At 37.2% G+C, this 27,665-nt stretch overlaps 1 protein-coding gene across 1 annotated transcript in view; it reads right to left on the bottom strand.

The window, feature by feature from the left end:
• MYO3B (myosin IIIB) overlaps positions 1 to 27,665 on the bottom strand; it is a gene marked incomplete at its 3' end in the record, with an annotated part of 364,997 nt that overhangs the window by 128,940 nt on the left and 208,392 nt on the right. The window contains exons 22-24 of the mRNA XM_084258155.1: positions 26,198 to 26,277; positions 19,435 to 19,512; positions 17,172 to 17,377 (exon numbers count right to left, since the gene is read on the bottom strand). Coding sequence (XP_084114281.1) covers positions 17,172 to 17,377; positions 19,435 to 19,512; positions 26,198 to 26,277 — 364 coding nt within the window. The remainder of the gene's footprint in view (positions 1 to 17,171; positions 17,378 to 19,434; positions 19,513 to 26,197; positions 26,278 to 27,665) is intronic.

The following is a 27,665-nucleotide window of genomic DNA, read 5'->3' as shown; positions in this document are numbered from 1 at the left end:
AGTAGGCAAAAAAATTATCAAGGTTTGAACTCAACTTTACCCAATGAATATTTATAGAATATTTCAGTCACCAATAACAGAATACATGTTATTTTCAATTGCATATGAATCATTCACCACTATAGACTGTATTCTGGACCATAAAACATGACTTAATATAAAAATATTCAGTCACAGGAAGTATGTTCTATGATTATAATGGAATTAAATTAGAAATCAACAACAGATATGTGGAAAATCCCCAAATATTTAGGAAAAGACATAAATAATCAATGGGGCAAGGAAGAAATCAAGAGAGAAATTAGAAAATACTTTCAATCCAATGAAAATGCAACCTATCACAATTTGTGGGGAACTTCTAAATTCACAATTAAGGAGAAACTTATATCATCAAATTTCACCTCTAATAGGAAAGAATGGTTTCAAATACAAGAACTCAAATACCATCAATCAGGAAAAGAAAAAAAAGAGCAAGTTAAATCCACTATAAGCACAAGAAAGTAAATCATAAAGATCAGAGTGAAAAATCAATGAAATAGAAAAACAAACAAATTATTAATGAAAGTAAAAATTGGTTCTTTGGGAGGGTTAATAAAACTAGTAAATCTCTAGCCATACAGAGTAGGAAAGAAATGAAAAGAAAGAAGACAATTTCCAATATCAGGTGTGTGTCCTGATATTGCATGAAATTGGTGTGTCCTATAGAGTCTACAGATATTGAAAAAATAATAAGGAAAGCAAAAGTAAAAATAAACAAATGGGACCACATTAAACCAAAAAGCTTCTATACAGCAAAAGAAACTATCATTAACAAAAAGACACCTACTGAATGGGAGAAATTTTTTGTACATCATATATCTGACAATGGACTAATATCCAAAATCTACAAAGAACTCACACAACTCAACTAAAGGAAAACAAAGTACCCAATTAAAAAATGAGCAGAAGAGATAAATAGAAATCTCTCCAAAGACAAACACGCTAGCAGGCACATGCACAAAAAATGCTGATCATCACTTGTCATCAGAGAAATGCAAATCAAAACCACAGTACCACCAGACTGCAGTGAGAATGGCCCACATTAAAAAAAGAAAGAGAGAAAGAGAGAGAGAGAGAGAGAGAGAGAGAGAACTGTTGACAAGGCTGTAGAGTAAAAGGAATTCTGGCACACTGTTAGTGAGGATGTAGACTGATCCAATCTCTATGGAAAATAGTATGGAAGTTCCTCAAAAGTTAACAATAGACCATATATGATCCAGCAATTCCACTCCTAGGCATCTACCTGAAGAAGACCAAATCACTAATTTGAAGAGAGATATGCACTTCTATGTTCATTTCAGCACTATTTACAATAGCCCAGATATGGAAACAACCTAAGTGTCCAATGATAGATAGCTAAAGAAAATGTGGTATAGTTACTAGAATACTAGACAGCTATAAAATATGGAATACTAGACAGCTATAAAAAACGAACTGTTGCCATTTGCAACAATATAATGGAATTGGCGGGGATTGTGCTAAGTGAAATAAGTCAGAAGGAGAAAGATGTACACTGGGTGATTTCACTCACGTGTGGAATACAGAGAAACAAAACAAAGGAACTGACAAAACTAAACCAAAACAGATCCTAGAAATGTGACGGCAGAATTGAGGCTAGAAGAAGTGAACAAAGGAGGTTGGGTGCCAAATGACTGCTTTGATACTATGTGTAATGTGGTGACATACATTTGAGGAGGTGTGAATCTATTCCCCTAAATCATATACAGTGCTGTAAACCAATGTCAGCTCAAGAAAAATAAAGATATTAAAGGAATTTTCTGAACAACTTTTTGCTATGTCAACAAGTTAACAGTGATCAAGAGACAAAGACTTGTATTTCTACATACTGGAAACAAATGATTGGAAATAAAACCCCAAAAATCAATGTTATGAATAACATTATTATTAATGTGAAATCCATGAGGATAAATTTGACAATAAATGTGTAAAGCCTATACACTGACAATTATAAAAAATGGGTTAGCAAAACTAAAGAACTAAATGGATGGAGAGAGATACCATGAGTGATAAGAATTAATATTGTCAATATTTGAGTAAAGCAAATTACCTTTCATAATGTGGGTGGGTCTCATCCAATTAGTTAAGACACTTAAGAGATATGACTATGGTTCCCCGAAGAGGAAGGAATTCTACCTCCAGGCTGCCTTTGGACAAAAGACTGTAACATCCACACCTGCTAGAATTTCTCTCCTGCCAGCCTGTACTGAGATTCAGCAACTACTTGTGATGAAAATTCTTAATAAGATGGGAAAAGAGGGAACTCACCTAAAATAATAAAGTTCACAGATCACAAACTCACCGACAGTATAATACTTAATGGTAAAAAATTGAAAGATTGTCCTTAAAAATCAGAAACAAAACAAGGATGCCCACTGTCAGTCATCACTTCCATTTAATTAAACATTAGAAGTTTTAACTAATCAGGCAACAATAGGAAATAAAAGAAATCCAAGCTGGGAAAAAAGAAGTGAAATAATCATTATTCCCACACAGTCTGATATAAGACTCCACAAAAAAGCTGTTAGAAACAATAAATGAGTTCATTAAAGTGGCAGGTTACAAAATTAGTATTCAAATATTGGTTGCAATTTTATATACAAACAATGAAGAGAAGAAAAGAAATTAAGCAAATAATTCCATTCACCATCACTTCAAAAAGAATCAAATACCTAGGAACTAACCTAACCAAAAAAGTAAAGGACTTCTGCAATATAAACTATAAGACATTATTAAAAGAGATTATTATATAATATGGAAAGATATTCCTTATTCATGGATGGAGAGAATCAATATAATGAAAATGATTGTTCCACCAAAAGTGAACTATGAATTTAATGTAACCCCCAACAAAATACCAGCAATATTCATTAGAGGAAGTGAACAAAAAAATACTAAGATATATATGGAAATAGGGGCCTGCCTGGTGACACAAGGGTTTGCTAAGCAGCACTATGAAGCTATTTGCAGCCTCTGCAGCACGAATTTGATCCCCAGCCAGGGAGTTACCCACATGGTGCAGCAGACCTCTCCTGTCTCGTCCACTGCTCCTGTCAGCAGTGCATTTCAGTCAATCCACCTGTTCTGTTCTCCACTGTCTCTGGTGAATCCTCTCACCTCCCCCACACCTCTGGCCTGTACCCCAGTTCCTGTATGCATAAATAAAATATTAAAAAAATTATATGGAAAAATGTAAAGTCTCAATTATCAAGAGCAATCCTGTGAAAAAAGGGAGAGAAATGGAGGCATCATCTTATCTGACTTCAAACTATACTATAAAGCAAGCATAATAAAACAATTTGGCATTGGCAAAAATATAGACACATGGATTAATAGAATAGAACTGTAAGTCCAGAAATAAATCCATATGTCTATCAATACTTAATTCATGAAAAAGGAGACACCACCATAAAATGTGGGAGAGTCTCTTTAACAAATGGTTTTGGGAAAACTGAATGGCTACATGTAAAAAAAAATGAAATTGGATCACTCGCTAACTCCATGAAGAAAAATAAATTTAAAATGAATTAAAGATTTAGATATAAGACCTGCAATAATAAAATACATAGAAGAAAACACTAGTGATATATTTCATAACATCAACAACAAAGATGTTTTTGGAGACTTAGCCCCTATCACAAGGCAAATAAAAGCAAAAATAAACTGGGATGTACTTAAATAAAAACACCTTTATACATTGAAAGAAAATATAAGTAGATAAAAAAGACATCCTACTTAATGGAAGAAAATATTTATGTCTTACACAACTGATTGGGGTTAAAATCTAAGATATATAGAAAATTACACAATTTAACAATAAAAAATACAAACAACATTATTAATAAATTGGCAGAGATCTGAACAATTTACCAAGGATATCCAGAAGTACAGTAAGTACATGGAAAAATGTTCATCATTGCTTTTAATAAGGGAGATGCAGTTCAAACCACAATGATAATAGCATTTCATACACATGAGACCCCCAACAATGAGTGCTGGTAAGTATGCAAAGAAAAAGGAATCCTATTATATTGTCAGTGGCAATGTAAACATCTATTTTGGAAATAAATCTGAATTTCAAAAAACTAAAAAAGGAAATATTGTGACCCAGCATTCCCATTTTGGGGCATTTATCAAAGAACGTGAAATCATTAACTCAAAAAATTATATGCTCTACAATGTTTATTGCAGCATTATTTTACAACAGTGAGGACATGGAAGCAACCTAAGTGCATATAAATAAAGGATGGAATCAAAAAGATTTGGAATACTACTCAGTTCAAAGGAGAGACAACATATTGCCATTTACAGAAAAACAGAAGGAATTCAAGGGGTAAGTGTGGTAAGCCACATAGAATGACAAAGACAAACATTACACATGTACATACTGGACGATTTGACAAAGTAAAATACTTATGAAAACTAATGGACATAAACAAACAAAGTCAGATTTCTGGGGTTAAGAGGAAGATGGAGGGAGAAAAGATGAAAGGGGTATAATGCCAAGTAATGGGAAAATTTTTTTTTAACTATTACAGTTTAATTATAATGGGTTGAAATTCTGGGCAAAGAGTATATCTACTGATATAATTAATACAACTTGCATCTAAGTATAAAGGTGTCCAAACATATGCCAAAGAGCATCAGCCATTTTTCTATTTTAAAATATTTTTTGAGGGACTCTCAGTCTACATCAGTGACCACCCAGATTGTCTACTCAGATACCCCAAATATCAGACAATTATTTGAACAATTCAAGCCACTAAGTAATTTTCTCTTCTGTAGCTAATAGAGGGAACGGAGCTATTTTGGCATGTATAATTTGATAATTACCTCCAATTGCCCATTTCCCTTTAGTGTATATAAAAATCCAGATTTAGTTTAAGTTCTCTCTCATATTTACCATAAGACCCTTTATTTTAATTTTCCCCTTCATGTTTGGCCTTCAGTGAAGACAGAACAGCTGGCTACCATCTGCTAGCTCAAAAAAAAAAAAAAAAGCCACCATATTCATTATATCCTTAGGAATACTCCTAAATTTGGGACTTGGGACAAGAAGTCACGTTTACAGAAATCCTGAGCTTGTAAATTTTTTCCAATTTAATATTACTACAGCAACTGACACAGACACACATTAGGTGCTTAATAAAGGATTTTGATGCTGTTTCTGTATCATCATAACTTTTAAACAAGGCATTCTAGAGGAAAAAAAGTGACTGGAAATTAGAGACTGAGACTGAGCTTGTTCACATATTAATATATGACAGAAAGTTAAATTTCAAACTATTCTGATTTACAACTAGTAAAATTATTAATGCATTTTTTTCTGATTAAATTTTGCATATGATTTCACAATGATTATTTGGATGTGTTCAACGATCTCACTTAATATTTTGAGGATGGGATCTGAAATCAGACTCTCATTTCATATCCTGACTCAAACCACATACTATTTGTGTTATTTCAAGCCAGTTTACTCATTTGTAAAACTGGAATACTATTGCTGATTGGGAGGGCTATTACCAGTATTAAGTGAGATGACACATATAAAGTGTTGGCATGAAACCAGTCATAAACAGGTGCTCAATAAACAACCACCCCTCCCTTCTTCCTTTCCTTTCTGACAAAAATTGATTTTTCTTTTCCCCAATCCAAATGTGTATGGAAAGAAGGTAGCAATCTTTCCTCTGAGTCATTCTTTTTTTTTTTTTTTAATAGAGGCATGTTTTTATTTATTTATTTATTTATTTGTTTTGTTTGTTTTTGTTTATACATGCACTGGGTACAGTCAGAAGTGCAGGAGGGTGAGAGAATTCACCAGAGCCAGAGCAGGGAGCAGAACAGGCAGAAGGACCGAAGTACACTGCTGAGGGGAGCAGCAGGCGGCAGGAGAGGTCTGCGCGCCATGTGGGACCCTCCTCCGGTGGCCGGGAGCAGCCGGGGATCGAACCGGCGCTGCAGAGGCCGCGGGCAGCTTCGCAACCCAGCGCTCAACCGCTGCGCCACCGGGGAGGCCCTCCTCTGAGTCATTCTTAAACTGTGGTGCTGAGGAATAGACAGATGTTTATTGTGAAGCAGAGAGAACAAACTAAACAGGAATGGTTAAGAGGTCCATGGTAGGTCCATGGTAGGACTGAATGGTGATTTCCAGGAGCACTATGTTAGGACTTCTGAGGCAGATGAAAATGTACCTTGATTGGAGAGCTAGGTCTTTTATGGGGCCTGCAGACTTAAGCACTTTGCAAATCACCACTGCACATTCCAGGCTGAATTACAGAACTATCAACTATAGGAATGATTTTTTGATACTTAAATAGGTGAAAGCTGTCAGCAGTGTGAGTTTCATGAGAAAGGCAGGGCCTCAAAAGAATTAGTTTTTTTGATTTTTGAATCATCTATAGCCATAGGCAAGTTAAGAAGGATTCTCAGCCCAGGAAAGGCCAATCTGAATCTATGTGCCTCCAAAGATGGATGGAGGTGGTCAGAGAAGTCCTCTCCAGTCTACAGTGACCTAGAGAACTGCTACTGCCACTTCCCAGAGATGAGCCTTGGGCAAGTTATTTCTTTTCTCTGGTCTCCTCCTCATTTGTGACGTGGGAAAGTTGGAGCTGGCCATTTCTTAGATCTTTCAATGATATTGTAAAAGGCCCTTTTCAAATCCTTTTCTCTTTATTTCACTAATTAAGGTTATGACAATGGAAGTGTAATAGTTAAGAAAGAAAAGTCATTCAAGTTCTCACCTATATAAAAGGTACACATACACAAACACACAGTTGGGGGGGTAAACAAATAATTTTGTCAACTAAATAAAGAAAAATGGATGGAAATGAAAGTATACAAGGACAGCAATTAGAGAATGTCACCACAAAATTGCTGCCCCTAGAAGGAAGGTAAATGTGAAGACTGCACAAGCATGCAGGATTTTACTCACAATGTTGAATCTGTCCACTATCCTGTCTAAGTATTATCTCTTAAAATGTCCCTCACTACTGTATAAATCAAATTGGCAGGGAATTGTGGTTTCTGGAGATACACCAGTTTATCTGTATGGCACATTAAGATCTATTACAGTCAGGCTCTCACTTACGTGGCTATAGGTAAAAGGAAAAGATATCCAGGGATTCCGTGTGAGAGACAAGGCATGGCACCTCCATCCTCACTCCTGGAGGATTTGTATTGTTTTATTCATTGCTGACTACCCAGAGAAAAAAAGCAGAAGATTACATTCTCTGAAAACTGAAGTTTGGATTTAAGCTTTGCTTCAGATGTCTGGATTCTTTAAGTCACTAAATTTTTTTATTTGTTTGTTTGTTACTCACAGCCAAATACATTCCTGACTTTTTAGATTCCTTCCCTCATTCAGGAAACACTGAACACATACTATGGCCTGGATATAATACCATTCAAGATGGTAGAGATAAAAAAATAAATAAGGATCTGCTTCATTCCCCAGAAAATCACAATCTAGTGAAAGCAGTTGATAAGATTCAATATCCATTTATGATGAAAACCCTTGAAAAACTGGGGATAAAAGTAACATACCTTAACATACTAAAAGTAATTTGCAACAAATAGAGCTAATATCATTCTCAATGGTGAAAAACTGAAAGCTTTTCCAATAAGGTCTGGTTCAAGACAAGGATATCCACTCTCACTACTGCTATTAAACATAGTATTGGAAGTTCTAGCTGGAGCAATTAGACAAGAGAAAGACATAAAAGGAATCCAAGTGGGAAAAGAAGTAAAGTTATCATTATTTGCAGATGTCTTGGTAATATACGTAGAGAACCCTCAAAACTCCATGGAAGAACTAATGAAAAAATCAGTGTAGCAAAGTAGTAGGGCATAAAATCAAAACACATAAATCAGTTACCTTCCTATATGTAATGAGATAGAAGGAGAAATGAAATAAAGTGATTGTATTTACTACTATGCAAAAAAAAAAGTATTTACTCCTAAATATTTAGCAATAAACCTAACAAAGGAGGTAAAATATCTACACAAAGAAAACAATAAAACATTGTTGAAAGAAATAAAAGACACAAAGAAATGGAAAAATATTACCTGCTCATGGACTAGAAGAATCAACATTGTCAAAATGGTTATAATACCCAAAGCAATATACACATTCAGCACAATCCCAATAAAAAACTCAAATTCATTTTACAAATACTACTGAAATTCATGTGGAATCACAGAAGATCCAGAATAGCAAAAGCAATCTTGACAAAGAAGAAAAGGAATGGAGGTATCACACATCCAGACCTCAGGCTATATTATAAAGCCTGGGATTGGAACAAAAACATACAGACCAAAGGAATAGAACTGAGAGCTCAGAAATAAATGCACATGTATATGGACAGTTAATGCATGACAAAGGAGCCAAAAACATACACTGCAGCAAGGATAGTCTCGTCAAGAAATGGTGTTGGGGAAAAAGGACAGTTGCATGCAAGAGAATGAAACTAGAGCATGATCTCATGCCATGTACCAAAATCAACTCAAAATGGATCTAAGACTTGGATGTAAAACCTAAAACCATAAAATACAGAGCAGAAAACATAGGCAAAACATTGTGTGATAAAGCTTTAGTGATGCCTGTAGGGATTCATCCCCAGTAGCCAGGAAAACAAAAGAGAACATAAACAGCAGGGACTACATCATACTAAAATGTTTCTGTACATGACTGAAACAATAACTAAAACAAAAAGACACCCAAATAAATGGGAAAAAAATATATGTACACCATACATCTGACAAAGGACTGATAACAAAGATATACAGAGAACCCATAAAACTCTAAAATCAAAATATATAGCCCAATTGAAAAATGGGGAAAAGAATTAAACAGACCCTTCTCTATAGAAGACATTCAAACAGACAACAGGCACCTGAAAAATGTACACAATCTCTTATTATCAGAGAAATGCAAATCAAGACCACAATGAGATACCAGTGAAAACGACACATATTAAAAAGACCAGAAACAAGTGCTGGCAAGGCAGTGGAGAAAAGGGAACCCTCCTACACTGCTGGTGGGAATGCAAACTGGTCCAGCTCTTATGAAAAGCAGTCTCAAAACATTAAAAATCAACCTGCCATTTGACCAATAATTTCACTCCTAGGTATCTACTCAAAAAATTCGAAAACACTAATGCAAAAGGAAACTTGCATGCCTATGTTTATTGCAACAGTGTTTACTATAGCTAACTTACGGAAGCAACCAAAGTGCTGAGAACAGGGGAGTGGATCAAGAAGATGTGGTATATACAACAGCGTATTGCTCAAAAAATGGAATATTGCGATCAAAAAAGATAAACTCATGCCATTTACAGCCACTTGGATGGAGCTTGAAGGGACAATGCTAAATGAAAGTCAAAAGGAGAAAGATAAATACAGATGGTGTCACTAATAGATGGAACTAAACAACAATTGGATAAAGACAAATTTAAAAACTAATCCTTGATAGCTGACTACAGAACTGAAGCACCAAGTGGGAGAGGGCTCAGGAGAGAGCTAAGGACAAGTTGGTCTATGGTGGTGGAATATGGGTGAGTTGGCAGCAGCTGCACTTAAGTGGTACTAATATCTGGTGGAGGTATCCCAATATTACCTCAATTAAAAAAATAAAAAATTTTAAAAAAGAAAAAAACATATTTTGAGCAAGAGGATTGTTGGAATAAACTGTTGTATGGTTTTTGAAACTTCTGAGAGAATAACCTTCACCCTCAATAAATATGAAAAAGGGGTATCCATACCATTAAATTACACATTTACACACAAAATTTTCTATGAAAATTTTCTGCCACTGTCAGAAAATTCTACAACACTATAATCCTTCATTAATTTCATTGTAGTCACAAAGAGAAGACATAGGAAATATTAAATGACTAGGAGGGGAGATCTTAGAGAAAATTCAAGGTGTTAAGCACATTAGGCATATTGCAGTCCCAGAATTACTATATACAAAAACCCCATATGAAAGAGGTCTTCCTTAGTTGGAAATTCCCTGCATGGCATGTAAAACAACGATGTCCTGGGTCAAGGGAGTAAAAATAAATCTTAAAAGAAAACTAGATGTGAAATACAAGAAAGAGGATATACATTAAGGAACTTATTTGTATTTTTTATTTTTCTTATTTCTCTATTTTATTAATTCATATTTTAAAAAGGTAAAACACTCAAAGAATGATTAAATGAAAATGGTGGATTGAATGCATGTATTTACTTTTTTTTCTTCCACCCGAAACCCAATAAAATGATAGCAGAAGAATTTTTTTAAGGTTACAAATCCTATGTGAAGACAAAGAGAAAGAGAATAAGAAAGGAGAGAAGGTAAGCACAACAAGATTTTGGTAACAGTAAAGCATATATTCAGGGCCTCCCCTGGTGGCACAGGCAGTTGAGCACAGCTCTGTGAAGCTGTCTGTAGCCTCTACAGCATCAGTTCAATCCAGGCCGGCCGGTGAGGGTACCATATGGTGCGGCAGACCTCTCCTGTCTCACCCGCTGCTCCCCTCAGCAGTGTATTTCGTCAGTCTCCCTTTTCTGTTCCCCACTCTCTCTCTGGTGAATCCTCTCACCCTCCCGCACATCTGGCCTGTACCCCGGTTCTTGTATAAATAAATAAAAAAATCTTTAAAAAAAAAAAAAAGCATATGGAAAAATCGAAACAGATTTAGCAAACCTGAGAACACTGAATCCTAAGTCACTGTGGGGAAAGATGAGAAGTTTGCGTTTAAAACAAAGACCCAGATTCAGGAACCTCCGTGTCAGTGAGGAAGGACCTAAAATAGGGGAATTTTTAAAAGTTATTTAAGTAGCAATTGCACCCCCAGATTTCCCTCTTCAACCTAGAGGTAGATGTTCTAGAATATAAGCAGGTTTCTGCCTATAATCATCCCAGGCTGAGTGGTGCTGAACCAAAGCCAGAGGGAGTAAGTGAACGTGTGTATATGCTAAATGTGGATGTGCCTGCTTTTTTTCTTCCATTGGGATCTCATTACTTTGGTAGCTGGGTTTATAGGAAATGTGGTTAATAGAAAACTGAGGGTAAATATCAGGTTTTTTAATTGAATAAACATATTACAGAATCTTTATAATTCATCTGGGTAGGTGATCACATGATCCTATGTTTGAGCAGTTGCAGCCAATGAGAATATCACAGTAGTGCCATAGAGTCCATAATTCTGCCCAAAGAGTCAGTCTGATTCAGCCTGGACCCCATTTAGGATATTGCCCTCACTCTAAAAAGAAACAGAGATTGGGGAGTGGGCCTTTCTTTTATTACCCTAAAGGAGCAAAAAGGAGCAGGCTGGTTCAGAACCCAAAGACAGTTGGTCAATGACTTAATGCAAAAATTATACAAGAAGAAGGAAAATTTGTAGACCCATAAAAAAAAGAAAATACCTTTGTCAAGGGAATAATAAATCATGGCCAAGAATTTTTTAGTCCGAAAGGAAAAAAAACAGGCTTCTTGAGCAAAGCAATTACTAAAGACTATGCTTAAAGAACAAACAGAGGATCGGGGAGAGACATGGACAAAGGCATGTGACATCCAGCACAGTTCTAATAAGGACAAGAACATCATGATTCATATTAATGAAGATCAGAGAAAAATGTCAAATGCAGAAGATGAATTCAAACTGGGCCAGAATTGACTATGAGTTTTCCCTGATCCCTTATTGAAGTGGAGCGGGAAACTGTTTTTACTACCCCACTGTGTGTATAGCTGTGGCTAAGAAAAAACACACAACAAAACTATGTTCAGTTTCACTCTATAGTAAACTGCATATAGTTATTTTTTTTAAGATTCATTTATTTATGCATACAAGAGCTGGGCTGTAGGCCAGAAGTATGGGGGGGTGAGAGGATTTACCAGAGCCAGAGTGGGGAGCAGAACAGATGGACTGACTGAAATACACTGCTGATGGGAGCAGCAGGCAAGACATAAGTCTGCTGCATCATGTGGGTCACCTCCCTGGCCAGGGATCGAACTTGTGCTGCAGTGGCTGTGGATAGCTTCATAGAGCTGACACTTAACACCTTGCACTACCAGGGAGGCCCAGTAAATTGTATATAGTTCTTATTCCAACATTAACATTGTTATTGTCAATAAAACTTTTATTCTTGTTAGAAAAATTTGAATTCGAGGTTTCCTCTAAGGTAGATAGCTCTCCAGTTAGGGGTAAATCTTTATGTACTGTTACAGTTGGTTCTAGGGTCAAAGAGTCAAAACAAGGGTTAATGGATACCTAATGTTTTAGCTTATCTATCTTCTCCCAATTTCTTTTAAGAGAACCTGTTAGGCCATGGTTCAAGTAGGGGTGATTCTATACCTTGACACTTGACTGAAGGCCCTATCATTATTCCCTTGGGCACAGTTACTGTTTTAAACATGGACATGTAATGTAACCCAAGATGAAAGAACCAGAGGGTTCCTTCTGTGGGGACTCAAAGGAATTTGCCCGCTGTTGATGATGCTAAGCCTATAGGAAGCTTTCCACAGGATCTTCCAGGCATTATTTTTGTATGTGAGGAAGGGGTGCCTAGTCGAAAAGAAGAAAATAGCTAATAAAGGAAAAAAGAAAATGGTTTGGTAAAATTACTTGCTATCCTGGATTCAGACATATCTTTGAACTTCCTAGTTATGTAAGCCAATATATCAACCACCTCTTTTTTAATTTTTGCTTCAACTCATTTGAATTGTTTCAATCACTTGTTATTAAAAAATTCTTGACTAATACACTAAGTAGCCTGCTTTTACAGGATATTGCCTTAATGAGACATATTTTGTGCTATTAGGGAGCTCTAAGTGGTTCATTTTTTTTTTTTCTGGAGTGTGAGCTAAGAGGCTAGAATGTCAAATGAGAGCCAGAGCAAATAATCTACCTTGTACTTTAAAGTTTGCCTCTCTTTGGATTACCATAAAAATAAGTTTGCTATAGAGAAGAGGAAGGCAAATTTGATTAAATGTCACCTTTTAATATATTAAATTCTAATAAAAGCATTTTCAGGCTGAGTTAGAGAGACCATGTATTAACTTATTTATCATTTTGTACTTTTTTTAATTTTAAAAAACAACTATTTATGACTTACCTAAAAACTTATGCTATAATAATCTAGGCCCTACTTTACCATGCAATTTAATCTGAACTAAGCCAAGTCCATATAACTTAACGAACTTCAAAAGGGTAAGGGACAAAGACTCAACCTGATGATAAAAGAAAATAGTAATGAGGCAAAAAGGCAAGCACTGGTAAATTCTATAAATGTTTATTAAGTAATTTGCATCAGACACTGAACTAGACAATATAAATGTAAAGCTGAACAATATTCCTGCCTTGTAAGCAGTTAGTTTAAAGCAAGACAGGCAGATACACTACAATGTAGTAAGCACTTCTAACAAAGGTCATCAGAAGGGCTCCTAACCTAGTGGGGGGAGTCAAGGATAGCCTCCAAGTTAACAGAATGCCTGTCCAAAGTCAAGGCAGAGGTTTGCTTGATAAAGTCAGCTGACAGAGGACTTAGAGAAAAGAAGTACAGGCAAAATAGCAAGAGCAAAGACATTAAAGTATGGAACAGCATAGAGTGGTTATGGGGCTTCAAGTAATTCAGTTTTTGTTGGCATGTGAGCTGGGAAGACAAGAAAGAAGAGACCGTAAAAGTGGGTAGGGGCCAGATCAAGGAGGCTCCCCATGTATCAGGCAAAGGAAATTAAATTTATCTAGTAGAGGTTTTGGTGGTTATTTTAAGAACTTTAATCAAGGAAACAACATACTTAGAAAAGAATTTTAGGTAAATCATATTCTGGTAGCTCTTTAGAGAACAGAATTGGTAGGATGTCCATTTAAGAAACTATGTCAAGAGGGTGGACAAAAGAGTTTTAAATGACATAGACAAGATATAAATGGAACTGAACTGAGAATTCAGAAATAAAGCCTTACTTTTATAGCCAATTTATTTTTAGCAAAGATGTCAACAATTCAACAGAGGAAAGAACAGCATTGGGAAACAAATGGAAAAGCTGAATATCTATGTACATTAGAATGACTGGATCACTACCTCACATCATATACAAAGATGAATTCAATATGGACCACAGATCCAAATATCAGACCTAACACTAGAAGACTCTTAGAGGAAACACAAGTAAATCTTTATGACCTCAGATTAAGCAATGGTTCCTTAGATATAGCACCAAAGGCACAAGCAACAGAAGAAAACATAAACTGGACTATGTCAAAATTTTAGACTTTTTGTGTTCAGAAGATGCATTCAAGAAATTAAGATGACACCCACAAAATGGAAGAAACAATAATAATAATATTAGAAATATAATAATAAAGAAAATATATTAATAAGGGACTAGTATCCAGAAAACATGAAAATAAAAAATTAAACTGTCACAGGATTTGAATAAATATAGCTCCAAAGGAGAGGTATAGGCACATGAGAAGGAGAGGCATATGCACAAGTTAGGATCACAGTGGAGATATACCCTGTACAGACCTGTGAATATAAAAACTCAGAATTGTGTACCTTAAGAGGGTGATTTTTATCATTTGTACATTGTATCTCAATTAAGTTGTTGCTCTTCTAGGTTTCCAAGGGAACTTTGTGGAAGAATTTAAACTTCTAAAGTCACCAGGGCTTGGAGACAGATTGGAAAAATGAAAGGTCAAAGTTGATTGCTAGGTTTCTAGAAAGGAAGTGGAGAAATAGAAGGGCGAATGAGATGAAGGAACTGCCGATGTACCAGGGCTCTCACAACATTATGAGAAAAACCCAGAAATTACTGATGAAAGAGAAGATGGAGGAATTTAAGAATTTCACTCTATTTAATAGACATTGATTTAGCAACTGTTTTGAAGTGGGAGGTGCAGTTCTCCCGCCTGTGAGTTTGATTGGTAGAGGTGAGCTTCTCTAAAAAAAGTCAAAGGCTATGCAAATTCAGGAATCTGCACAGGATCCTTGAAAATTTTCAGGATGCTGGCTCTATGAATCCTGCCTTTCTGTCATAAAGATGAGGAAATATCTTTTATTGAAATAATAGGTTAAGGCCAAATATGTCCATGAAGAGAGTAAAATTCAGGTCTCCTTACTAAGTCACACTATTTACTACAATAGTTTAATATAAGCATAAGCCATTAGACTTTGAACTGAATGTGCTTTTCTGTTCTTTAGACATTTGCCAGAACATATCCTCACACATGGAGTTCTATGTGTTTGCCAAAGCGTAGACCTTCTGCTGGACCATGCTTCAGCCCATAGACCATGAAGACAAGGAATGTTGTCATTTTTTGTGATGTACCTCAACAGTATGATTTCCAGGAATTTTCAGCTACCTGCCCAACACTTCCAGATAAACTCTTTCATGCCTAGCTGAGACTAGGTAAACTTCTAACATCCAGGGCCCCATTGGTGAGAAGTTGCTGGGAAGGATACTTTCCTGGAAGGCTCCATAAATGGGGAATAGAAAGGCAACTTCTGAGTCATTTTGCTAGAAAATTCAAGGATGAGAGGGGCAGGGAAGCATTTTAGATTTGCCAGGTCTGCAACCTTGGGTAACTTAGGTAAGTATCTAATGCCAGAAAATACAAAAAAAAGCAGAGAGTAACATTAAATAAGACTTTATCTTTTATTTACCTCCACCTGATAAATCTTGAATGGCTCTGTTCCCTGCCTTTGATTGTTTTGTCTGCATATTTCCTGCTAAGAGTTTACAAAACAGCTCTCCTGAACAGGAAGATAAGAGGTGCTCCTATTTGTTGAATAACATCAAGGGGAAAACTGCTAACTCATCCATTTTGTTGTTAAGTTGTTCAAAAGGATCAAAATACCAATTAACTTGCCGGCTCAAAATCTTTGATACCCTCAGATTTACTGACATTTCGAAACTCTTGTTCATACTTGCCTAATGGCTTTCTGATTGCGAACAAAGAAGTGCCAATCTGTTTAGCATTTGACCTGTTTTCTTAAATATTTTTATGTATCCAATATTAGTGGCTAAAAATACTTGACTAGCCACATTCATGTGCTAAAATAACCTCTTCCTTTTCCTATTTCCATATTTAAGAGGAAAAAAGAGGCTCAATTAAATTGCATTTTAAAAATCCATTTCATTTTTAATTTAAAATTTTTCAACACAAGGAACATTTTTTTTTTCTTTCTTCTTCATGGAATTTAGTGATGTTTGGAAGACTTGAAGCTACCGCATTAGGATCATTCCACCCTAAGAGTAGATGAAAAAACACATTGGGTGAAAGATTCAGAATGGAAGTTAAAAAACAAAACAAAACACTAAAGATGGCTTCTGGGATGTGGACTTTCATTTTCTGCTGTAGGTACCCTCAGAAAGCAGTGAGTCTCAAGGAGGTTTTTCACTATTGTTATTCCTTTATCGTTATAGAAAGTTTTGTTAAAAATCTACCTGTAATCCCATGAATAGTCAAGGTATACCTTAGGCGACCATGCAAAAAGAGCAGTATTTCACTCTTAGGTAAAGTTAGTTTCTGAGTTTAGAAAGCTCCATATCAATACAGTTCAATAAACATTGATTGAATACAGTGGGCTGAGCAGATCAAAAGGATGTGGACACTAAAACTAGCTACATGGATTCAAATTTTGGCTCTCTCACTTATTAGCATGGGACCTTGGAAAAATCATTTAATTTCTTTCTGTGCCTCAATTGTCTCATCTGTAAAGCTGGAATAGTAACATAGACTAGTTTAAAGGGTTATTCTATAAATTAAAAGAAATTACATTTTAGGTGCTATGTAAATAAATACTAGCTATCATTATATCATACCAGATCCTGGGAGAGGAGTAGGTGCTTTGCCAGAATCTTTATTCACATTTGGAGAGATACTTTCAATGTACCAATTAAATACTAGGAGACTTTGAAACCTAAGGATATTTGTGGACATTTTAAATTTTAAAATGTGATCAAAAAGTCCTCCAGATAACTGCAACATTTAAGCAAGCAAATGGTAGCTGTTAACTGCCAATTACGTGTTTAGAGGCAAGTGGGCAAAAGTAGCAGTTCCCAGGGGACAGGGATGGCTATGGCTCAGCTATATTTAATAAATTCTATTTCCAAATATTTGACTGACCTTTTCACAAACTCTTCAAAGAGGATGCGGTGGGAATACCCTTGCCGGCGAATGCTGACTGTCTCCAGGATCCCAGTGGAGCGAAGTTGGGCCAGAACTCTCTCTCGGGAGAATTTCAAGGCTTCTCGGTCATCATTGGGTTTGATGCAGCGCACAAAATGGGGCTGTCCAACCACCATTTTGGAGAGTAGATCCATGAGAGAATACTATGGGGGCAAAATGCACAAGAAATAAGGTTACCATAGGCATAATAGATGAATACAATATAGGTCTTCATAGCAATTTATTGGTCTGTAAACAACTCACAGATCGTTTTGAAACCAAATAAGAAACCATAACTCCATCACCAGAACTGGTATTCCAAGGTGATACTTTACAAATCATACCTGTAATTTAAAATGCCCAGTTTTCAAGGAAGGGATCAGCTGCTTCTTTAACCTAAAAACCACTAGAAAATCTAAGATAACATTGATAGTAAGGCAGAGGATAAACAAGAGAATACAGAAAGAGGGCAAAGAAAAGAAAAAAATTTGGACAAGAGGTTATAATAAAGATCAACTAATATACAAAGAATAGCTGCCATGAGGCCCTCACAGAGAGAAGGAATGGAAAAGCAGGAGGGGGCTGTGCAGATGAGGCCCTCATTGCTTCTTGGGGACATCCACATCTGGAGTCCTCTTTTGGACATGCCTTCAGGGGCAATTACAAGACACAGAGGAAATCAACCCCATTATTTTATAATCACACCTCCGAATGATCCAAAATGATGATACCTACATTCCAATGAAGCTTACTTCTCACATTTAGCTTTTGGGGACCAGGATTTTAAAGACATTATACTGGCTACATTATACTGGCTTCTATTTCTGAAGAGCTAGAAGCCAGAACTTTCTCTGCTAATAAAGGAACTCTAGGATCTTGCGGACGACTTCAGAGAGACTCAGAGCTTCCAAATCCCATCAGACAGACAGACAGACAGAGAGAGAGAGAGAGAGAGAGAGAGAGAGAGAGAGAGAGACACAAACACACACAAAGAGATAAGGAAGACACAGTTGAGAAAGTTAACCAAGTCAAGGTGGGACTCAAGAGAATAGCAGCAATTGGAAATATCCAAACACAAGAGTAATGAAACAAGGGCTGAATCTGTAGCAGGGATCACTACAAGGATGGAATATTCTACTAAAAGGCCTCTGGGCCCCTGCAATTCATACTCTGATCACAATAGAAGTCTGATTCTAAAGCACAATTGGTTAAGGCAGACTTCTTGGCTCTAGATCCTTCTTTAACAGCTTAGCTTTCCATGGAGCCTTTCATCTGTGGTGCTGGCTACAGGCATTGCCCTTCAGCCTTTTGGCCTGGCGTCCCTAGCTTATCTGACTTCCCATCCCTGGAGAGCTCCTTCCCATGGTAACCCTACCTTACAACCTTATTCTCTTGCCCCTGCGATTAGTAGTTCTGTCTTTGGCCTAACAACATCTCCGTCATGAGGTTGCCTGGATCTTAGCTCAGTGGTATTACGATCTCCAAGGGACTTTGTTTAATACTTTATAATATGAAGATAAACAAATCTGTGCAAACAAATCTGGGCTTGTGACTTATCTTTCCTATACAGTGTGCCTGTAAAAGAGCCTTTCTAAGCAAACATTGCTTAAAAAGGAACAATGATGTAAAATATATATAAATAAAAAATAAGTAAATAAAAGAGCCCTTGTAGAGAAAATGTTTTTAGTGACAGCAGTCACTTGAAGGGACAAAATATTAGGAATTGGGGCAGCAAAAATGGGGAAAAAATGGATTCAGGCAGATGGGTCTTGCAATGAATCAACAAAATGTAGGAAACCAGAGTCAAAACTAAGACAGATTCTCTTGGGATCTAAATGTAATATGTGACCTCCTGGAATTTTTATTAACTATTTTATTTTTCAGTAAATATGGAAAAGTGGCTGACTACAGTGGCTTCAAGGCCAAGAGACAGCCTAATGCTAACAGAATCAGTGCATTCAATGAACAGGTCTCTGCACCCAGAGTCAGAGAGGGTCCTCTGAGACACTTGGGATTTCATCTAATCTTTCTCAAGTCAGAGAACATTGCACTTAGCAGTAGATTCCCGGCTGTAATTTTCTTATCTCAGCACCTCTGTCTTCCAGATCTCATTGTTGTGATTTGTCATTTCAATGACTCTATAAGATCTGAATCTCTCATGAGAATGGTCAAGGAGCTCTTTCCGGAAGCAAGCAGAATAGAGATGAAGAAGACTTCATACCCGGAAGTAAGAAGCCATGGTCTGCCTCTTCATGTTGGTGGTTTCCTCTGGATGCCGAACCACCTCCAAAGTATCCACCTGCAGAACAGGTAGAGGGAAGTGGTTTGAGGTACAGACAATTCATTTTCTGGATTTTCCGAAATCTAAAATGTTGTTTGGTCAAATATCTGAGGAGCCTTGATGTTTAGAAAATAATAATGAATACTTTGGGGAGAAATTTAGAAGAAAAATACAATTTGCCGTAGTCTACTCATTTGACAATGACCACACTCTTGTGATATACCATATGGTAATGGTTTAAGCCCCATCAGCACTATTTTACACTTCTCCATGTTCTAATGAGCTCCTTTTAAATTCTCCGATAATGTCACATGGACCAAACTTTTCCTAAAAGGAAACTGGCCAAAGACCCATGAGACTGGGTGGTTTGAAAGATATGGGTCAAAAGTCCAGGTTGAACTGCAGGAAATTTAGGTGAGCTCTAGACACCATTCTGCCATCAGACCCTGACATTGCCACAACCCTCTGGCCTCCACAGGTCCCACGTGCTCACCAAAATCCAGAGCTTGGGATACAACCATCTCTGATCATCTATCTCAACTACCTGGGCTGACTGGAAGGAATTTATAAGTGAAAACAATAGTAGGAATCAATTACAAGCAGCCTGAGTTAACAATAAGAAACCCTGCTCCCATACACACAAAGCTATTTGGTTTGCAGAGTGCACAAGTGGCATTTCAGCACCGGCCTCCACCGTGGCAGCTTCCCATCTGCTCTGAACAGGTGGCAAGGGTATGAAGCAGGAACATTTGACTGGAAGATGCTGCTGTCAGCACGTGTGTTCCGCTCCATGGACTGCCGTCCAGGCAGCAAACTCCCCATGGGGCATATCATAAGACCTCTTGATCAAGGTCTGCAGCCTTGATCAAGAGAAGTGAAAAGTGGATGCTAGAAGGCACAAAGGTATTAGGAAGGGGGTGAATAATGAGGCTTAGCTAAAGGGGTATTTGTGAGACTATGTGCACAATGAAAGCAAACACATCAATTGGTTTGAATAAAGAAGGCAGGTTTATTAAGAAGGGGAATAAATATGGAATGAAATTTTCAGAAACTAGAAAAGCAATCTAACTACTGTGCAAGAAATACTGGGATGTGAGAAGCAGTGCAGCTTTCTTTTTCTGGGCTGCACGTTGGATACATTCCCAAAACAGTGGGTCCATTTGTATGCACTTGATGCAGTGGTACAACTGCCTGCAGGTCTGACTTTTTAATTTTTTTAATGAGAAGGGAGGAAATGAAAGCTCAGTTTTAAGAAGGAAGGCTATTTTAACATAGAAAAGAGAAAACAAACACTACACACCCACCTGACCTGAAGACATCAGAGTGCCTTCTGCTGGGAATATACTGACAGCTCTTTCCTCATATCACCCCCACTTGGAAATCAGAGCCCCAAGATGATGAAATTTGGGGCCAGTTAACCAGGTCTGAAGGTAAGGAGGTCTTGAATCCAGTTTGGCTTTATGTCTGAATTTAAATTCTGAGCGTTTTCTTAAATTTTTTACCCTTATTTTCTTTTCCTTCCTACCTGATTTTTATATATACAATGCACACACACAACTTTTGGGAATTTCTCTACCATTCCTTTTATTCAGAGACCCTACCTAAAGAATGCTATCTTGCTTTGACTCTAGCTTTTCCTCCTTCATTTCCCTCCCTTTTTATTCAAATTAGCCAGCAAGTGCCAGCCCCTCTGGCTTTAGTGCATATTGAAAGGGCAGCTGAAAAGAGCTCATCCTTACTTCTCTTTTAAAAGGATTTCCTGTGACCCTCCCTCAGAACTCTGGCATTTAAGAATTTAACAGTTTAGAGACCAGAAAATCCTTGTTGTATATTAATTCTGCTGTTAACATAATTTTTTATAGACTTATTTATTTATTTCTTCATAGAAGAACTGGGGTGTAGGCCAGAGTGGGGGGGAGGGGGTGAGAGGATTCACTGGAGACAGAGTGGGGAGCAGAACAGGAGAATCTACTGAAATACACTGCTGAGGGGAGCAGCGGGTGAAACAGGAGAGCTCTGCTGTGCCACAAGTGGATCAGCTCCCTGGTCAGTCATCCAAGTCAGGCTATAGCAGTGATAGCGCTGAGACTTAGCCCCTAGGCCACCAGGGAGGACTTGAGATGCAATTTCAAAGATACAATATGTATTGTTTTCAAGATCAGTGCCTGGCTCCTGCTGCAAACTGGAAAAATATAGAATGAGATGCCAATTTATATTCCAAAAGTGGGGACACTGCCTAACTATCTAGCATGACTTCAAGTTCTGTCCTGGTGCTCACATACGTGATTCTTGGGAAGTAAGTGAAAACCTGTTGTGTGTTATATATAATCTGGAAATGCTAATGCTTACAGTTTATCACCAACATATTTAGTACTACATTTTAAAATCTAGATAATCTGCTATTGGGGGGCATTTTCTAATGTAAAAATTTGGAAAGGTCGGTTAAGGGTCTCTTGATGACTACTGATCATGGAGAGGATTTAAAGAGGGAATTTTTATTTTATTTATTTATTTTTTTTAATAGAGGCATGTTTTATTTATTTATTTGTTTGTTTGTTTGTTTTGTTTTTGTTTATACATGCACCCCAGCGCTCAACCGCTGCGCCACCGGGGAGGCCCTAAAGAGGGAATTTTAGAGGAGGGAGTTGGGGTCCATTTGTGGGAATTCAGGGTGCAATCAGATGGAACTATGTCACATGGTAAAGACTTCAAGATGCCAGGCTGTTCAAGTTCAAGTTCAGTTGGTTTTATATGCTTCAGTGGTATAGAATTTGCTCTCACTTCCTTGAAATGCTTCTAATCCTGCATCAGCTCTGGAATAGACATCTCTTCTAGTGCTGCTTTTTATCTTGAGGAAACTCAGACTGAAGTGAATACAGTACGAACCAGGCAATAACTGAATTTGTTATGAAGGATTAGGAACTAAACCACTATGTAAATATTGTTCAATCTGTGATAAATGATATAAAAGAAGAATGCTCAGAAAAAATATCAGATCTAAAATTATTAGTGGAGAAAAAATTATTGGTTTTATAGGATGAGAATTCTAATGCACTTTCCAAATAGTGAAAAATGCATACAATTTAAACAGCTGAAATACCTAAGGAAGCATGTAAATCAGCATGCTTTACTTTGGCTTGGCTTTTTGAAATTAGGAAACTGACTTCAATAGTACCACAAACCTGATTTTATAAAGTTTTCTTACTTGAATGGCTTGAAAAAAAATTAATAAAAACTAAAAAGGGAAATTTTAAACAATGGCCATACCACAAGTCAGCTATTTTGGCCTTCAAATTAGGATACCCATCTGTATCAGGCCTACCACAAGCTCAAAAGAACTCCAATGAACTTTGAAAAATCAAAACCCAAAGAGCTGAGAGCTAACTTGAGAGCTTATCTTCCTGAGCTAATTTAGTCAATAGTAGCCTCATTTAATTAAAAAAAAAAAAAAAAAAGCCTTGAGAAACAATCCAGGAAGTGGATTCTATTAGGGGCATCATCTAGCAAATACTTCTTTCCAAAGATGGGGATGTCAAAATGAAAAAAAAACCAAAACAGGCCTCTACAAAGAATCTTAGACTTTTTTACCTCAGATAGGAGGAAAAGAAAACAGCTTTCCTAGGTTCAGGGATTACATGTTCTGTAGCAAAGAGTTTTAGAATTGAGCACACCTTCAAATTGAGGATTTTCTACTTATTATATGTAGTATTGGATTTCTCAGAATCTCTGATTTCCTAATTAGAAAAAACTGATTAGTAAAAACTACTGCCCTGTACACATGAAAGAAGTAACGTCAGCCCTCTTGCATCATTACCCTGCTCCATCTAGTGTTAGTTTAGTGGTCAATATCAAGGGTGCATGGAAAGGCAGAAGGCAAGTATTAGCTCCCATGCCAGTAATCTCAGCCTTCAAAGCAGTCATGAACAAACTTCACAAATTATGGGACAGACCCAAGCCCGCAGGAAATGAGCAAGCTTCTGTACACACATGGCCTCCATGCATGGGGTTTTAGATGGCTATCCAAATATGAGCAATAAAACATTTATTGTTTCTGATATGAAATCACTGCACTAAATACCTTGCCTATGTTATAGCATTGAATTTTCAAAACGACCCTATCATTAGTTATAAGGAAGTTAAGGCTCAGAGATTTTAGGTAAATTTTCCAGAGTCTGGCAGCCAGTAATTGGCCACATCTGGATCCAAACCCAGTTCTGTTTTTGAAACCCTACTTTTTAAACAGATCTGCCTTTATGTGTGGTTTGATATGACCTAAAAATCATCCTGAATGTACAAAATTTAACTCACTAACTTGTGAAATCAGTCTGAAAGCACAGTATTTGTCCAGCATAAAAACATAAGACCCAAAAAATTCTCACAAAACATCTACATTTTGGCAATAAGTGAATAATGAAGGATTTTTTTCCTGGTCTAGGTAAGTGCTCACTATTTGTTTTCTGAAACCTCTGAAGTTCTTATATTTGTCTTATTTGACAGGTGTTTTGTCAAGATTTTTTACTGCTATCAAGTGATCCTTCTAACTCTTATAGAAAAAAATCCCTAGAGTCTCACTCATCTCAAAAGATTATATAGCACTGAATGGGGAAGCAATACTGGTACTGACACCTGGCCTGTGGTAGTGGTGCTGATTATGCTGGAGGTCTTAAAAACACTATGTAAATCTCTTTCGGGGGTCCATATAACTCATGTTAAATAGCCCTAATATTTTGCTACAAACTTGCCAAGTTGAAAAGTAGAGTACTACTAGATTGTAATAGCAATGGGGTACAGAATCAATTTTTTACAAAAATGACCTGAGTTCCTATTATATACATGTAATACTTTAATTCTTAGAGGAAATAAGTATATATGTATGTCTGTATCAATTTTGGGATAATATCTAGTGTGTCGCTGAATTGCTTATTCTTTTTTTTTTTAAGATTTATTTATTAATTTACACAAGACCCGGGGTACAGGTCAGATGCGCGGGAGGGTGAGAGGATTCACCAGAGACAGAGCGGGGAACAGAACAGGCAGACTGACAAAATACACTGCTGAGGGGAGCAGCGGGCACGACAGGAGAGGTCTGCTGCGCCATGTGGGACCCTCGCCGGCCAGCTGGGATAGAACCGCGCTGCAGAGGCTGCAGAGAGCTTCACAGCATGACGCTCAACTGCCTGTGCCACCAGGGGAGGCCCATGAATTGCTTATTTTTTATTACATAAACTATTATTTAAAAAATAAACTATTATATAATTTAATATAAACAAAATATAAGAAAATTCAGAAGATGTGTTCTATTGTATTACCCCATCACTTCAAGATTTCTTGGTGTTAATATATATAATCAACCTTAGGCACTGAATTTTTGATATTCTTACTAATCATTGGTTGGAAGGATTGAACAGTTAAAAATATTTTATAGGACATCTATTAACTCTTCTAACATCCCCTTTGCATAGACAAATTCACCACTCATTTTTCAGAGAGCAAAGCAGAGCAATGGGAAGCTGTCTGGTTCCTTTCCTCCCTGCTGACTCCATTTGGTACCTGTTAACCTCCTCTGTAGGGTGGTGATAGCCTCAAGGAAAAGTGTTTCCTCTCTTTTTGCATAGACTTTATTTTCAAGTATCATTGTTTTATATCTTAAATGTTCTTTTGAGGATCAGTTAAAGAAGTACAGAACATGCCACATGATAGAGGATTATTTTGCACTGAAGCATGCGAAATCAATATAGTTTTTCTGAATCCCCCTTATTTACCTAAAACCAGAGCCTCCCAAAAGAATAAAACTGCCATAAATTGTCTCCCTGGGAGTTTTGCAACCAGGAAAGAAAGATGGCAACTATCACAAAGATAAGAAGCCAGCACTGGAAAAAGAAATCAACTAACTAGAGATTATCATAAAACTACCATACCTCCCATCTGTTCTTCTAAAGCACCATTACTTTTCCCCAAAAGTCATTTGTTCTCCCTAAGGTACACCCTTCTCCTCCTCTTCATTCCTTAAAATGGTATAGAGTCCCAAATTCTTTTTTTTTTTTAATTTTTTTTTATAGAGGCATGTTTTATTTATTTATTTGTTTGTTTGTTTGTTTGTTTATACATGCACTGGGTACAGTCAGAAGCACGGGAGGGTGAGAGAATTCACCAGAGCCAGAGCGGGGAGCAGAGCAGGCAGAAGGACCGGAGTACACTGCTGAGGGGAGCAGTGGGTGGCAGGAGAGGTCTGCGCGCCATGTGGGACCCGCCTCCGGTGGCCGGGGAGCAGCCGGGGATTGAACCGGCGCCGCAGAAGCCGCGGGCAGCTTTGCAACCCAGCGCTCAACCGCTGCGCCACCGGGGAGGCTCGAGTCCCAAATTCTAACTACCCTTTTGAGTCAAGTTTTTTCAGTAATCTTCTATATGTACATGATTAAAACTCTGGCTTTATCTCCTGTTAATATGTCAGTTTGAGCTAATTCACAGGAACTCAACCCCTAAATTTAAGAAGGTAGAGGAAAAATTTTTCCTCTCTGACACATGATTATAAGTATTCTATGATGTTTCAAATTTCCTGATCCTGATTCTCTAATTACATTCAACCTCTTTTGCAATTGCCCAGGTAGCTGAACAGGTAAAGGGAAAAAAAGTTACCTACTCTTAGCTATCCCCAAGGCAGAAACACTCTGTAGTATATATTATTTTGGACCTTGGCCCTTACCTTGGCTCTCCCAGCACTGAAATGTGGAGGCAAAGATCTTGAGGCTGCTGTTATCCTGGCTCTTGTCTGGGCCAAGTTACCTGAAGAAAAAAAGACAAAGAAGTTAAACTGGAGGAAAAGTTAAACAACAGAATCATGGGTAATTTTTTTCCTTGTGTCCTCGTATTTCTCTGAAATTTTCAAATGATTTGCTCTGAATTTGGAAAATTTGGAATTTTAAAACTTCAGGGAGATAAATCACAACAATTATAAATAATCTATACTATAACTTGACTTTATATCAGATTCTTAAGCAAAGGTGAAACTGTAACAGGGTGGTCCCCAGGAAAGGGGGAGGTTCCCTGCCCCACCCAAGGGAGGGTAGAGCTAAGTAGGGAGAGGAGAAGCTGCAGAAGAGACTGAGGAAGGAAGCAGGATGGAGCCAGGAGATCTGGAGGAGGTGCATGGAGCCTAGAGACAAGTGAAAAAACTGTGCTTGTTTTGGTCATGGACTAGGTGACACAGATGTGGGTGAGACCCATGGGGAGGTGACAATGGCAGCTTTTATCTTGATGTTGATTTTGCTCTTTTCCTTCAGGGCTTGTCTGGTTGTTTCTGACCCTTTTCTGTGGGTCCCCACTGGAAGATGCTTTAGACTTGTGGCAGGCTTTGGGGTCTTGCTCTGGGCCATTTCCGTATGGATGGACTTTTACCCACGAGGGGGTAACTTTGGGTGCTTCATTTAGAAACTAGACTCTTTGCCTTTCCTGTATTGTTTCCTAGTTTTATTAAAGTTCCTTCCCATTAAAGTCTCATATGTTTTGTGTTGATGCAGCGGATGGCAGAACCCATTTAGAATAGGCAGGTTTGTGGGGTTTGGTCTGCCCCTCTCCCTGTCCTATAACAAAACCATAAAAATATCTCTAATTCATCCAATAAACTATGAGGGAAATTGCCATAACATAAAAAAAGCCTCATAAGAAAAGCTCAAAAGAAAAGCTCATTGAAAAATTGAAAACTTTCCCTCTAATATCAGGAAAAAAGTAAGAATGCCCATTCTCACCACTTGTACTCAGCATAGTACTGGCAGTCATACTAGAGCAATTAGGTAAGAAAAATAGATAAAAGTCATCTAAATCAGTGAGGAATAAGTAACTCTATTCATAGGTAATGTGATTTTATATGTTGAAAACCCTAAAAATTCCACCAAAGAACTTGCTAGAATAAATGAATTCAGCATAGTTGTAGGATACAAAATCAATATTAAAAAATTAGTTGTATTTTTATACACTAACCATGAAAGTTTGAAAAGGAAGTTATGAAAGCAATTCCATTTATAGTAGCATCAAAAAGAATAAAATATATAGAAATAAATATAACCAAGGAAACAAAAGATTTGTATGCTGAAAACTACACATACATTCCTACAAGAAACTGAAGAAGATACAAATCAATGAAAAGACATGAAGTCTGAAAAAAATTTCCTCTC

The sequence above is a fragment of the Talpa europaea genome, assembly GCF_964194135.1.
Source record: "Talpa europaea genome assembly, chromosome: 1".
Taxonomy (NCBI): domain Eukaryota; kingdom Metazoa; phylum Chordata; class Mammalia; order Eulipotyphla; family Talpidae; genus Talpa; species Talpa europaea.
The sequence above is the reverse complement of the archived record's forward strand: the minus strand, read 5'-3'. Positions and strand labels throughout refer to the sequence as shown.